The sequence below is a fragment of the Nycticebus coucang genome, chromosome 1 (assembly GCF_027406575.1).
Source record: "Nycticebus coucang isolate mNycCou1 chromosome 1, mNycCou1.pri, whole genome shotgun sequence".
Classification (NCBI taxonomy): domain Eukaryota; kingdom Metazoa; phylum Chordata; class Mammalia; order Primates; family Lorisidae; genus Nycticebus; species Nycticebus coucang.
This window is the reverse complement of record NC_069780.1, coordinates 30,878,848-30,893,147: the sequence shown is the minus strand read 5'-3', so window position 1 is coordinate 30,893,147 and position 14,300 is coordinate 30,878,848. Positions and strand designations below refer to the sequence as shown.

The window sequence follows — 14,300 nt, the reverse complement described above, 5'->3', positions numbered from 1 at the left end:
CTGTTTCTTCCTCACGAGTGTTTTCTTTTGTCTGTTTCCTTGCCCTAATTTTTCTTTCACTTCCACTTGCTCTTTAAGTTACCGTGCCTCTGACCTAAGGTTTTGATGAGTCCTTTTGGTACAGGACTAAAAGGATGAGAAGATTAAAGATCAAGAAGGGAAAAAAGATTAAAGAAGAAGAAGAAGAAGAAAAAGAAAAGTAAGAAAGAGAAAGGAAAGGGGGTGAGTAAAAGGGAATATTGACAAGAAGAAGAGAGGCATAGGGCAGTACCTGTGGCTCAACCGGGTAGGGCGCTGGCCCCATATGCTGGAGGTGGTGGGTTCAAACCCAGCCAAAAAAACTGCAAAAAGAAAAGAAGAAGAAGAGAGGCATAGAAAGAGGGAGATAGGATTAATAAAGGTGTACAGTAGGGTATTTGGACCTCCACCTTAAAAACTCCCCAACCTCTGAGGGTGCTGGGTTCAGTGGTTCTCTTAAGGTCTTCAGCTCTTTGCCAGCCTGAGAAGACATACTACCCCACCTCCACCAAATAGAGAGGAAAAACGAAAATATTATAAATCAAACCAAACAAACAAAGTTACAGGATAAAATTGGGGGAAAAAACTAACAATGGCAGAAACACTAGCAAAAATGAAGTTTTTATTATTAAAGAAGGCAACAATGGAAAATTATATTTACACTTAGAAAAATGAAGAAAAAAAAAAGAAAAATCTGGCTTGGCACCTGTAGCACAGTGGTTATGGTGCCAACCACATACACTGAGGCTGTGGGTTGAACCCAGCCTGGGCCAGCTAAACAACAATGACAACTGCAACAAAAAAATAGCCGGGCATTATGGTGGGCGCCTGTAGTCTCAGCTACTCAGGAGGCTGAGGCAAGAGAATCGCTTAAGCCCAAGAGTTTGAAGTTGCTGTAAGCAATGATGCTATGGCACTCTACTGAGGATGACATAGTGAGACTCTGTCCCCCAAAAAAGAAAAAGAAAACTCAAGGGGGGGAAAGTTGAAATTTTTTTAAAAAGGAAAAAAGAACAAAGCAATATATATCTTGTTGAATATCGCCTGGGCAATAGGCGATCTTCTGGGGTATGAGATGCTAATCACAATGCTGATACAGCTGTATAAGATGGAGACTGGAGGCTTCTGCTGACTTCTTTGCCCTCAGACCCCACAGGGTTGAGAGCCTGAATCTGTCCTCAGCCTGCTTTTGGCTAAGCACAGGCTTTCCCAGGAAAGCATGTGTCTCTGGGATCTCCCCTGAAGTGGCTGCCTGCTTATTAGGTGTGGCAAAACCAGCCTCACTCTAAGTCCTCTGAGGGCCAAGGCTGCAAGGCAGCTCTCCTACTGCCAAACACTGAAAGATCCTCTCTTACCCAGAGTCTCAGTCCCAACCTCGGGGCACTGTTCAAAGTCACTAGATCTCTTGCTCAGGGTGCCCCAGCACGGCTCACTCTGGGACCCTGAGGGTGGAGCCTGCAGGGCAGCTCTCCCACAATGGATGTGCACACAGTCCACAGCCAAACAATGAAAGCTCTGTTCTGGCCCAGCAGCTTACTCCTAAACTCTGGACACCAAAGTCACTCACACACTTGCCCACGATCTTCCCAGGTAATTCACCCAAGTGCCCAAGTCCAAAAAAACAAAACAACCTACAAGGAAGGCCTTCCCTGTCTGCAATCTCACTATTGCTGTAGCTATAGCTGCAGCAGGTGCCACGGCCTCAGACCAAATGCAACAACTTGCCACTTCTCCACTGCTTTTGTCCTCCTCCTGGGGTTCAGAATTCTTCCACTGCCTCCCTGCATCAAAGGGATGTTTGTGGGAAGAGCCCACAAACCATAGGTGCCTGGAGTCTTCTCTCCCCAATCTCATTGCACCTGGTTACAAAGAAGCTGTTACTCAGCCTCCATCTTGCTCCACCCCCTCAGTAAAAGTTGCTTTTTAATTAACGTCAGTATTTTGAAGACCCTGAATCAATCAAGGTTTTCTACGAATTTGAATGGGAAACATAATGGCTAAGAATTTCCCACAAATGAAAGTCAGACTCCACATCACAGATCCAGGAAGCTCCTCAAACCTCAAACAGGAAAATTGTCCAAAACAGCTACATCTAGGCATATCATATTCAAACTTCACAAAAAGCAAAGTAAAGAAAAAACATTGAAAGAAGCCAGAGAAAAACCTGATAAATGTCTACTTCCATTTCTGGGATCCCCAGCTTAGTCATAAAATAAGCTATAGAATACATTATTGGATTTGCTTTATTTTTGTTTTCTTTTAGATGTTTGTATTTAAGCTTAGTTTGGCCTCCAATTTTCTTGTATTATACTCACCTAAGTTTTAATGTCACAGGTATCCTAGCTTCACAAAAGGAGTTTAACGTGTTTCTTTTTTATTCCTTCTCTGGAATTGTATATGGTATAGGTTCTTTGAATGTTGGTAGAACTTCTTGTTAAGCTTATTCCAGTAGGATTTTTATATGAGAAGATATTTAACAATTAAGTTTTTTTAAATGTAGGAATATTCAGGTGTCCCATTTCTTCCTAAATGTTTGTAAGTCATGTTGGTCTAGGAAGTTTTCCATTTCATCTGTGTGTTTAGACTGTTGGCAGAAGGTCATTTACAATATTCACCTTATGATTTTTTTACTCATATCTGATGCTCATTTTTTCCCCTAATACTGCTTATTTGTGCCATCTCTTTTTAATTGCTCAATCTTATCAAACGCTTGTCTATTTTATTTTTCTTTTCAAAGAATCATCAGCATTTGGTTTTGCAAATCTTGCCTGTTGTTTCTTTGTTCTATATTTTATTAACATCTATTTCTACTTTTAGCCTTTCCTTTCATCTCTTTTATTTGTTTGCTCTGTTATTCTTTTTCTAAACTTCCTCACGTGAACATTTAACCAATTAATCCTTAGTCCTTCTTACTTTCTGATATAAACATCGAAAGCTATAAACCTCCCTTTTAGTATAGGCTCAGCTCTATCTCATCAGTCCTAGGTGAAAAATGATCTGCTTTCTTTGTAGTTTTGCCTTCCTTAGAAAGTTGTTATCAGTTAACTTACACAATACATAGTTTCATGTGCTTGGCGTCACTTAGCACATGTTTTTGAGGTTTAAACAAGCTGTTGAATGTACCTGTGGTGTGTTTCTTGAGTAGTAATCCATTTTATAGATATGCTCCACATGTTGTTTGTTCATTCACCAGTTAATGGATGTTTGCACTGTTTCCTATTTGCAGGTTATTATAAAAAATAATGCTGCTATCAACATTTGGATAGTCATATTTTTACTTTCTTTCGGAATGGAATTAATGGGATTAGACTGTAGGACATTTTTAAATTTTTCTCTTTTTTTAGAGAAAAGGTTTTGCTATGGTGGCCAGGCTGGACTCAACTCCTGGGTTCAAGCAATCCTCCCACCCCAGCCTCCCAGGTAGCTGGTTTTGCAGGTGTGCATCACCATGCTCAGCTATATTTTTAACAGTACTGCCAAATTACTTTCCAAAGTGACAGTATCACTTTATGTTCCTAGCAGTAATGTTTCCAGATTCTGGTTTCTTCACAGACTCATCAGTACTTGGTATGGTTAGTCTTGTTATTTTAGCCATTCTAGTGCATGTGTATTTTGTTTTAATAGGCATTTCATCTGTTTTTTGTTTGTTTGTTTGTTTTTGGCCAGGGCTGGGTTTGAACGCGCCACCTCCAGCATATGGGGCTCGCGCCCTACTCCTTTGAGCCACAGGTGCCGCCCTCATCTGCTTTTTTGAATTTATTCATATACCTTGTTTGATGAAGTATCTATTCAAATCTTTTTCCCAGTTCTTTGTTTTTTTATTATTGAGTTAAAAAGGGGGATTTATGTATTCCAGATATAAGACTTTTATCAGATATCTATTTTGCAGTATTTTCCCAGTTTATAGCTTGTCTTTTCATTTTGTTTCTAAATCTTTTTTTTTTTTTTTTTTTTTGTAGAGACAGAGTGTCACTGTACCGCCCTCGGGTAGAGTGCCGTGGCGTCACACGGCTCACAGCAACCTCTAACTCTTGGGCTTACGCGATTCTCTTGCCTCAGCCTCCCGAGCAGCTGGGACTACAGGCGCCCGCCACAACGCCCGGCTATTTTTTTTTGTTGCAGTTTGGCCGGGGCTGGGTTTGAACCCGCCACCCTCGGCATATGGGGCCGGCGCCCTACTCACTGAGCCACAGGTGCCGCCCGTTTCTAAATCTTTAAGAAGCAACAATTTTGATTTTTTTATCAGTTTTTATCAGTTTTTCTCTTATAGATCATGTTTTTGGTATCACAGCTAAGCTATCTTTGTTTATTCCAAGGTCATAAATACTTTCTCCAACTTTCCCCCACTAGGAGTTTTAGCACATAAGATTATATCTATGATGCATTTTTAAATTTTTATGTATGATTTGAGATAGGAGTCTATGTCCAGTTTTTTGTATGTGGATATCCAATGTTCTGGGAGATAATTTGTTGAAAAGACTATATCTTTTTCCTAGAATTGACTTAGCATCTTTGATGAAAATCAATTGACCATAAATATGAGGGTTGAATTCTAAACACTTCTATTCAGTTCCTTTGATCTATTTATCTCTCTTAATGAAGATTCCACAGTATCTTGACTACTATAGTTTAATACTGTTTTGAAATAGTGTAAGTACTCTAACTTCATTTTTATTTATTAAGATTGTTTTGGCTATATAGATATTTTTGTATTTTTATATAATTTTAGAATTAGGATGTCAATTTATTTGGTAATCTGGTGAGGCTTTTAATAAGGATTGCATTTAATTTACAGTCTTACAATCCACAAACATATCTCTCTCCATTTACTTAGGTATTTAACTTATCTGAGTAACGTTTTATAGTTTTCAGTATACAAGTCTTGCACTTCTTTTGTTAAATTTATTCCTAATTATTTTATTATTGCTATGGTTTGAGTGTCCCGACCAAAACTCATGTTGGAACCTGTAAGAGATGACATCTAATGGGAGGACTGAGCTCCTTCCTTTTGGGTGGCTTGGTGCCATTCTCATAGTAGTAAGTGAGCTCTCCCTCTCTGAAGACTAGATTAACTCTCTGGGGAATGGATTAGTTGCCATGAGAATGAGTTATTATAAAGCAAGGTCACATCTCCAGTGTGGCCACTGGGCACATGCTGCTTCCCCTTTGACTTTCTGCCATGTTGCAATACTAAAGCCCTCCCTCACCAGAGCCAAGCAGACACTAGTGCCAAGCTTCTTGAGCTTCTAGCCTCTGATATAAATACACCTCTTATCTTTATAAATTACACAGTCTCAGGTATTTTGTTATAGCAACACAAAATGGACTAAAACAGAAAATTGGTACTGAGAGTGGGGTGTTACTATAGAGATACCCAAAAATGTGGAAGCAGTTTTGGAACTGGCTAACGGGCAGAGGATGGAAATGTTTAGAGGAGCAGGCTGAAAAAGACTATGTTGTCATGAAGAGAACATTAACAATGATTCTGGTGAGGGCTCCAAGAAGACAAAGATGGAAGTTTGGAACTTAGAGACTGGTTAAGTGATCAATCATCACCAGAATGCAGATAGAAATATGAATAGTGAGGCCACTCTGATGAAATTGCAGATGGAAATGAGGAACAATGTATTGGGAACTGAAGAAAAGGCCATCCTTGTCACACCATAGCAAAGAACTTGCCTGCGTGGTGTCTATACCCTGGGGCTTTGTGGAAGGCCAAATTTAAAAGTGATGACCTAGGGTATCTGGCAGAAGAAATTGCCAAGCTAAGTATAGAGGGATCTATGTGCTTACTTTGAGCTCCATGCAGTAAAATGCTAGAGCAAAGGGAGGCAGAGCATAAAAATTCAGCCTGTGTATTTTCAGAGAACAAAAGAACATTTTCAGGGGAGGAATTCAAGGGTGCAACAGAGCAGTTGGTTATCAAAGAGATAAGGACTGAGAGCAAAGAACCAGTTGCCCTGAAGGCATTTCAGAAATCTGAAGGTGCCCCCTCCATTACAAGACCAGCAGCCCAAGAGGACAGAGTGGTTTCTGGGGATGGGACCCAAGCATCTCTGTTGATTTTAGATTTTGTGTTAGTGGCTTCTCTGGGAATTATAATATTCATCTTCACCTTGTTACAATCTACTTTAATATTAATTTTATATTAATCTAGTTTAATATTAACTTAATTTTGATTTAATTCCACCATTATATAGTAACTTTGAGCCAATATACTTCTGTATGCCATAAGCTCAACAGTATTATGTTTTAGTTACTGCCTATAATAATCTTGTGCTTTTTTAAATTAAGAAGTGAAATGAAGAAATATATATGCACACAACCTTTTATACTTACACACTTATTTACCATTTCCAGTGCCCTTTATTCCTTCTTACTGGTTCAGGTTACCATCTGGTGTCATTTCCTTTCATCATAAAGTATTTTTTTTTTTTTTTTTAGACAGAGTCTCAAGCTGTCACCTTCGGGAGAGTGCCGTGGCATCACAGCTCACAGCAACCTCAAACTCTTGGGCTTAAGTGATTCTCTTGCCTCAGCCTCCCAAGTAGCTGGGACTACAGGCGCCCACCACAATGCCCAGCTATTTTTCTGTTGCAGTTGTCATTGTTGTTTTAGCAGGTCGGGGCCGGTTCGATCCCACCAGCCTTGGTTTATTTGGCCGGCACCCTACCCACTGAGCTACCAGTGTCACCACGAAGTATTTTCTTTAGTGTTTCTTCAAGAATAAATTTTCGTTATTTATCTGGAAATGTCTTTATTTCAGCATCATTTTTGAAGGATAGTTTTACTGAATATAGAAGTCTTGATTGACCGTTTTTCTCTGTACTTCTGAAATGTATGCACTTCCCCTGGCCTCCAATGTTTTCTGATAAGAATGCTGCTGTTGATTGTATTATTATTTTCCTGTATGTGATGAGTCATCTCTTGCTACTTCCATGATTCTCCCATTATTTGGTTTTCAGCAAGTTGACAATGCTGTCTCTAGGTGTGAATCTCTTTGTGGGATTTATTGATTAATGTTTTTCATTAAATTTTGGAATTTTTCAGAAATGTATATTTTCAAATATTTTTCTGCCCCTTTATTTCTATCTTTCTTTCACATGCTGAAATATGCTTTTGAGCCTCCCTTGTGATTTTTTTTAATTTTAGTCATTGTACTTTTTAATTCCAGACTTCTGTTTTTACATTCATTTATTTTTGAGGCAGAGTCTTTCTCTGTCCCTCAGCTAGAGTACAGTAATGTCATCAAACTCTTCTGCTTAAGAAATACTCCTGCCTCAGCCTCTGAGTAGCTGGGACTACAGGCATGCACCACCATACCAGTTTTTTTAATTTTTTCTATTTTTAGTAAAGATGGGATCTCACTCTTGCTCAGGCTTGTCTTGAATTCCTGACTTCAAATTTTCCTCCTACCTTGGCCTTCCAGAGTGCTAGGAATACAGGTGTGAGCCACTATACCTGGCAAAGTTTCTATTTTTAAATATATTCTATCTCCTTTTTATATTCTCTCTTTGATGGTACATTATTGTAATTTTTTATTTGAAAATATTTATAATACACACTTCAAAAACCTTGTCCCCTGGTGTCTGTTGCATAGTTTAGTAGTTACCCAGTGATCTGGGTGAAACACTGTGTTCAAGTTGATAAGGTTTCCACTCTCTACCAGATGATCTGTGGGTGGGTTGGAAAATGCACTCAAAGTTGCAAGTATTACTCAAGTCTCACTTCATTTTTACTTTTTGCCATACTCTCTCAAGTCTTTTCTCACTTGCATACTTTTCCAATTAGCCATAGATGTGCGAAGAACTTATTTCAAACTTTCTATGACTCTATCTAGGATCTCGCATTTAAACTTTTATCTGCGTCTGCCACTTGCCCCAACTGAGACTTCCACCTTGGGATGGCAAGATTACTCTGTTCATTTCAAAAGCAGTTTGCCAAGTTTGAGCAGCAAAACCATGTGTTTTCTCTCCCCACTTCTGAAAGGCTATTGGTTTTTCCCACCGACCTTGCCAATTGGGAAAAACCCTAGCCAGGAAGCACCTCATATTCCCACTAATCCTACCCAAAATCCTAACAAACACTTTTTTAAAGAATAAATACTTCTAAATGTGATAACTACCTTTGGTCAGTTCTCAGGGTCCTCACATGGTTGTTTTGGATAGTATTTCCCCAGTAAAAAATGGCATATGTTCTTAGATGTGTGTGTTTGACAGTTATCTTCAATTTGTCCTTTACTTGAATGATGGTTTTACTGGCTACAGAATTCAAGATTGAATATTTTATCTCTGTACTTTGAAGGTGTTATTTCATTATATTCTACATCTGTTGTTGCTGTTGAGAATTGAAAATCGGCTCTGATGTTTATAGCTTTATACTAATCTATCATGCTCTGAATTCTTTAAAGATCTTATTTTTGTCTTTGGTAGTTTGTAGTTTCTCAACTTTTTATCTAAGAATCTATTTACTTTTATTTAATTCTGATTAGAACTCATTTGGTCTATGTTTAAATCAATACAGAGTTGATTATAGTTTTAATCAATTCTGTAAATTTTAAAACTAATTATATTCTCCTCATTCTTTCAATCCTGTTCCCAGAATCACCATGAGATATATTCTATACCTTTTCCATGATCTAAATCTCTCATTTGTTATCTAATTTTTCTCTTTATGCTGCAGTCCAAGTTATTTTCTCGTATCTACTGGTTTGTTATCTTGCTTTCTCAGCTACATCTAGCTACTGTTCAAGATCTTTTGTGCTTTTTTAATTTCCTGATTTTTCTTACTTTCTTTCAAGATGTTCCATCTAATTCTTTTACAATGTCTCCAAGTAAAAATGTCTCCAATTCTTTTTAATTGTCTTCAGTCCCTGACAATACATATTTTGTGGTGTCTATATAGTGGTTCTATTAGCTGAGGTTTTAGATATCTAACCCCATTCTTTGTTGTATCTATTAACTTTTGCCCAAGGGGGATTACTTCTTATTTTTAGTTAAATTCAGTAGAATTTTACTTCTGACCCTTTATGCAGTCTAGAATCAGGAGTGTCTATTGGAGATGGCTTGAATTCACATCTGCTAAGTGCCATGGGGATAGTTCCATACAGGGATACTATTTATGCTGCGTTTAGGACTTTGATATTCCCAGCCCATGCAAATAATGTAAATTTAAACCCTAGACATAAATTAAATGAAGACTCTTTCATATGTGAATTCTCAAAGGAGATTGTACCACCCAGAGACCAAATAAGATAAACTGCCTTATCTTCTCAATTTTGTCAGTAGAATGATATTTTCTGGTCCATTCTTTTTTTTTTTTTTTTTTTTTTGAGACAGAGTCTCAAGCTGTCATCCTTGGTAGAGTGCTATGATCTCACAGCTCAAAGCAACCTCTGACTCTTGGGCTAAAGCGATTCTCTTGCCTCAGTCTTCCAAGTAGCTGGGATTACAGGTGCCTGCCACAATGCCTGGCTATTTTTTGGTTCTAGTTGTCATTGTTATTTGGCAGGCTCAGGCTGGATTCAAACCTGGCCAGCTCTGGTGTACGTGGCTGGCACCCTAGCCACTGAGCTACAAGCGCTGAGCCGGTCCATTCTTTTTTATCAACAGTCTGTCCCTTCAAGTCTTCCAGTTTTGGAGGATAGCAATAAGGCAGGGGAAGGGGACAAAAAACTTAGTTCTAACTTTCTTTTTCAGTGAGTCACAGCTAAAAACTCATGTAAGCTGTTTTAAGACATGAAAAGCATCAGAAATTATTAGGTTATTAAGTAAGAAATGACTGATTCCTTAAGTACTAAATTTGACAGTTGATATCTCTGACATTTCACTTTGACACTTTTTGTTTTTTTTCTTTTTAATTTGAAGGAAAATCCTTATTCTTTCAAATGCATGTTTTGGCTTGTGATTATCTTTCCAATATTTTTTAGAGCAATTTTTATGAGAACATAGATAAGTTAAAAATTTGTGTTACTTTTGAATGTGAGTTCTATTGTGGGACCAATACAGTACAGACAGTTCAAACTATCAACAGTGTTTGGGGAGGATGTGGCTAAAGAATACACAGTACATCGATGGTTTGAGTTCTATTCTGGTGATTTTAATCTTGAAAATGAGCCACATGGGTGACCTGAGACCAACGTGGATAATGATGAACTGATAGTTGTAGTGGAAACAAATCCATCTCAGCCTATGCAGGAATTAGCAGCAAGGATTGATGTTACTATTCCAAGAATATTGGACCATTTGAAACAAAGCCCCAAGATACAGAAGCTGGATAGATGGGTTCCACATGAACCGAACAAGTCAGAAGAGAAATCATCTCAAAGCTTACTTTTCTTTACTGTCAACACATAAAGGCAAACCATTTCTACATTGTATTCTTACATGTGATATAAAATGGATTCTTTTTTGACAATTGTAAGCCTGAGGCACAATGCTTGGATAAAGATGAAGTGCCAAAACATAGTCCAAAACCAAATATTCATCAAAAAGAAAAAAAAAAGCTAATGGCATCTGTTTGGTGGTCCAGAGCTGGTATTATCCACTACAGTTTCATGAAACCTCATCAGTCAATTATAGCAGATGTCTACGGTGACCAGCTGAATGACATGATGAGGATACTTGTGATTAAGCAGCTGCGTTTGGTCCATAGAGACAGGCCAATCCTCTTACAGGACAATGCTGTAACACAGCATATGCTACTCAAATACAGAAGCTGAACTTGGAAACTCTCTGTCGTCCACTGTATTTACCAGACTGTGCACCAACTTACTACCACTTCTTCCAGACTTTGGACCACTTCTTGTGAGGAATAATATTCAATTTGCAACAAGCTCTGGAAAATGCCTTTTACAATTTCATCAGTACTAGTCTCCAGGCTTCTTCATTGCTGGTGTACACAAGCTACCATTAAGATGGCAAAACTGTGTCAGTTGGTTAGGTACATACTTCAATTAATTTTACTGCTTTTTGTCTGAGATATAATAAAATAAACTAGATAATTCTTTTTTATTTAAGACTATGGTACAATCATTTTGGGTAAATGATTTGCTTTTTTGCAGTTTGAGTCAAAGTTGTAAGTGTACCCATCTCCTAGATAGCATGCATTGTACCCATTAAGTGTGATTTTATCCATCTCCTCTTCCCCCCTTTCATATGCTTGTGAGTTTTACTACCATATGTGTTGGCCAGTTAGTTTCATTTTAATAGTGAGTGAGTGTTGTGTTTGTCTTTCCATTCTTGCAATACTTCATGTAAAAGGATGGTCTCCAATTCCATCCAAGTTGTTAAAAAAGGTATTTTTTATGGCTGAGTATCATTGCATAGTATACATATACTACATACTACATTTTATTAATCCACTCATGAATTCGGGCTCTTGGGTTAATTCTACATCTTCACAATTGTGGACTGTGTTGCAATAAACATGGCAGTGCAAGTGTTTTTGGAATGACTTTTTTCTTTGGGTGAATTTCTGGATCATATGATAGGTCTACTTTTTAGTTCTGTTAGGCATTTCCATACTATTTTTTGTAGAGGTTGTGCTAGTTCACAGTACCACCAACAGTGTAGAAGTGTTCCTTTCTCTCTACATTCCAGCATCTATTGTTTTGAGAGTTTTTGAAAAACAGCATTCTCACTGGAGTTAGGTTATATCTTACTATGGCTTTGATTTACATTTCCCTAATGATTAGACCTGTTGAACATTTTTTCACATGTTTATTGGCCTTTAGTCTGTTTTCTTTTCAATGGCTTCTGTTCATGTCTTTTGTTCGCTTTTTCATGGGATTGTTTGATTTTTGTTGTTAATTTGTTTGAGTTATTTATAGATTCTGTATATCAATCCTTTATTGGATGTATGCCATTCAAATAGTTTCTCCCATTGTGTAAGTTGTCTGTTCACTTTATAGATTGTTTCCTTGGCTGTGCAGAGAAGCCTCTTAATGTAATCAAGTCCTATTTGTCAATTTTTGTGGCTTCTGTGATTGTGTTTGGGGTCTTCTTCTCAATTCTTGGTCAAGGCCAATATTTATAAGGGTTTTCCAACATTTTCTAGAATTCCTACAGTAAACTAAACTTTTGACTTGAAATTGGACATTGCATTTTTAATGACCTAATACAATTCATGGCAAATGAAGGTAGCTATTTAATGGGCCCGTGGAAATTTATCATGTAGCTGTCTGTCCTTTACAGAAATCTAAGGATTCTCCTGTAAAGCCTTTGTATCTATTCCAGCAACAAGATATCTCCTAACTTTCTCCTTCTGTCCACCTTTACTTCCTGTATATAACCTTAGATACTTTGTACTCATTCCAACAAACTCCAGGTTCATTTTTTTTTCAGCCCTTACCTCCTCTAATACATTTATACCAAATATCAACTGAATTATCCTTTCAATTCAAAGATTTAGTCTGTTCCCATTAAAAGATTTGGTCCCCTGCCACTGTAATCTTTAATAAAGTTGAGAATACTTATCATAGCCAGTCATCCTCTTATTCTTAAAGAAAGGCTATTTTAAAATATGAATAAAGTAAATCTCATCATACTGTCATGACATTTTTTTTTCTTTCTTTTTTTTTTTTTTGTAGAGACAGAGTCTCACTTTATGGCCCTCAGTAGAGTGCCGTGGCCACACACAGCTCACAGCAACCTCCAACTCCTGGGCTTAAGCGATTCTCTTGCCTCAGCCTCCCGAGTAGCTGGGACTACAGGCGCCCGCCACAATGCCTGGCTATTTTTTGGTTGCAGTTTGGCCAGGGCCGGGTTTGAACCCGCCACCCTCGGTGTATGGGGCCGGCGCCCTACCTACTGAGCCACAGGCGCCGCCCTGTCATGACATTTTAAATGTGTTAAGTATTATAAGAAATATTCAGGACTTTAAATAATTCACATATGTTCACGTAGTTTGTTTATTAAAACATATCCCATAAATTGACAGGGTCTTTGAATATATGTTAAGCAGATATCTTTTCTATCATACTGGTAAGCAGTATTAGTCTACACCATGTATCATTATAAGAAACTGGCTAATAACATATTGAATAAAATAAAATTCAACTTTTGTTTGTATACATCTATGTCTATATAGATGTATAGATGTATGCTTTTCTTATATTTCAGGAGTTATACTCTTTATGATATGGTGTCTAATCTGGTCATTGTCAGGCTCTGAAGTTCTCCCTGGTGGAAATTTATTTGGACTGTTAATTATTTTTTATAGTTCCATAATTGGGGGGAAACTTTTGGAATTCATTAGAATACCTGCAGTGCCTCCACTTCCACCTCTTCTTGGTAAGTGTATTAATTAGCTCTCCTTCTTTGTTATTGTTATATGTAAATTTTAACATTTTCTATTTGCACTGTATATAATTCAGAAATATCTCAAGTGTAATATGATCTATATAGCTTTTATATATATGTAATTACTATATGTATATATGTGTGTGTGTAGCTCCCTTATAGATGTATTTATTCTCTGTCTCTCTCTACACACACCCACATACGTACACACACCCCTCTACTCAGGTTTTTTTTGTTTTGTGACAGAGTCTCACTTTGTCACTTTTGGTAGAATGCCATGACATCATAGCTCACAGCAACTTCAAACTCTTGGGCTTGAGCTATCCTCTTGCCTCAGCCTCCCAGGTAGCTGGGACTACAGGCACTTATCACCACACCCAGCTGTTTTTTAGAGATGGGGGTCTCAGTCTTGCTCGGGCTGTTCTTGAACTCCTGAGCTCAGGCTATCCACCTGCCTCAGCTTCAGCGTCCAGGAGTGCTAGGATTACAGGTGTGAGCCATCAGGTTTTTTTCATATATATATATATTTTTTTTTTTTTTTTGAGACAGAGTCTCACTTTGTCACCCCCAGTAGAGTGCTGTGGCATCACAGCTCACAGCAACCTCCAGCTCTTGGGCTTAGGCAATTCTCTTGCCTCAGCCTCCCAAGTAGCTGGGGCTACAGGCACCTGCTACAACGCCCGGCTATTTTTTTGTTGCAGTTTAGCCGGGGCTGGGTTCAAACCCGCCACCCTCTGTATATGAGGCTGGCACCCTACTCACCGAGCCACAGGCACCACCCTCCAAAATAGATTTTTAAAATAATTTTAATATCCTTTCTGTATGATTCTTGTGGCTTTATCATTTAATAAGTTTTTTTACTTAATTTTGAATGTATTATAGAAGAAAAAAATTTTTAAAAGACTGAATTTTGGTGTAGATAACCTAAACTGGAATACAATTATGAGATTCAAACATTATAGTGACTAGGGCACTAAAAGG

At 37.9% G+C, this 14,300-nt stretch overlaps 1 protein-coding gene across 2 annotated transcripts in view; it reads left to right on the top strand.

Moving 5' to 3' along the window:
• The window catches only part of SLC9B1 (solute carrier family 9 member B1), a 98,579-nt gene that overhangs the window by 37,963 nt on the left and 46,316 nt on the right, over positions 1 to 14,300 (top strand). For both annotated transcript variants that reach the window (XM_053558768.1, XM_053558690.1), the window contains exon 5: positions 13,140 to 13,310. In XM_053558768.1, the coding sequence (XP_053414743.1) occupies positions 13,140 to 13,310 (171 nt within the window). The remainder of the gene's footprint in view (positions 1 to 13,139; positions 13,311 to 14,300) is intronic.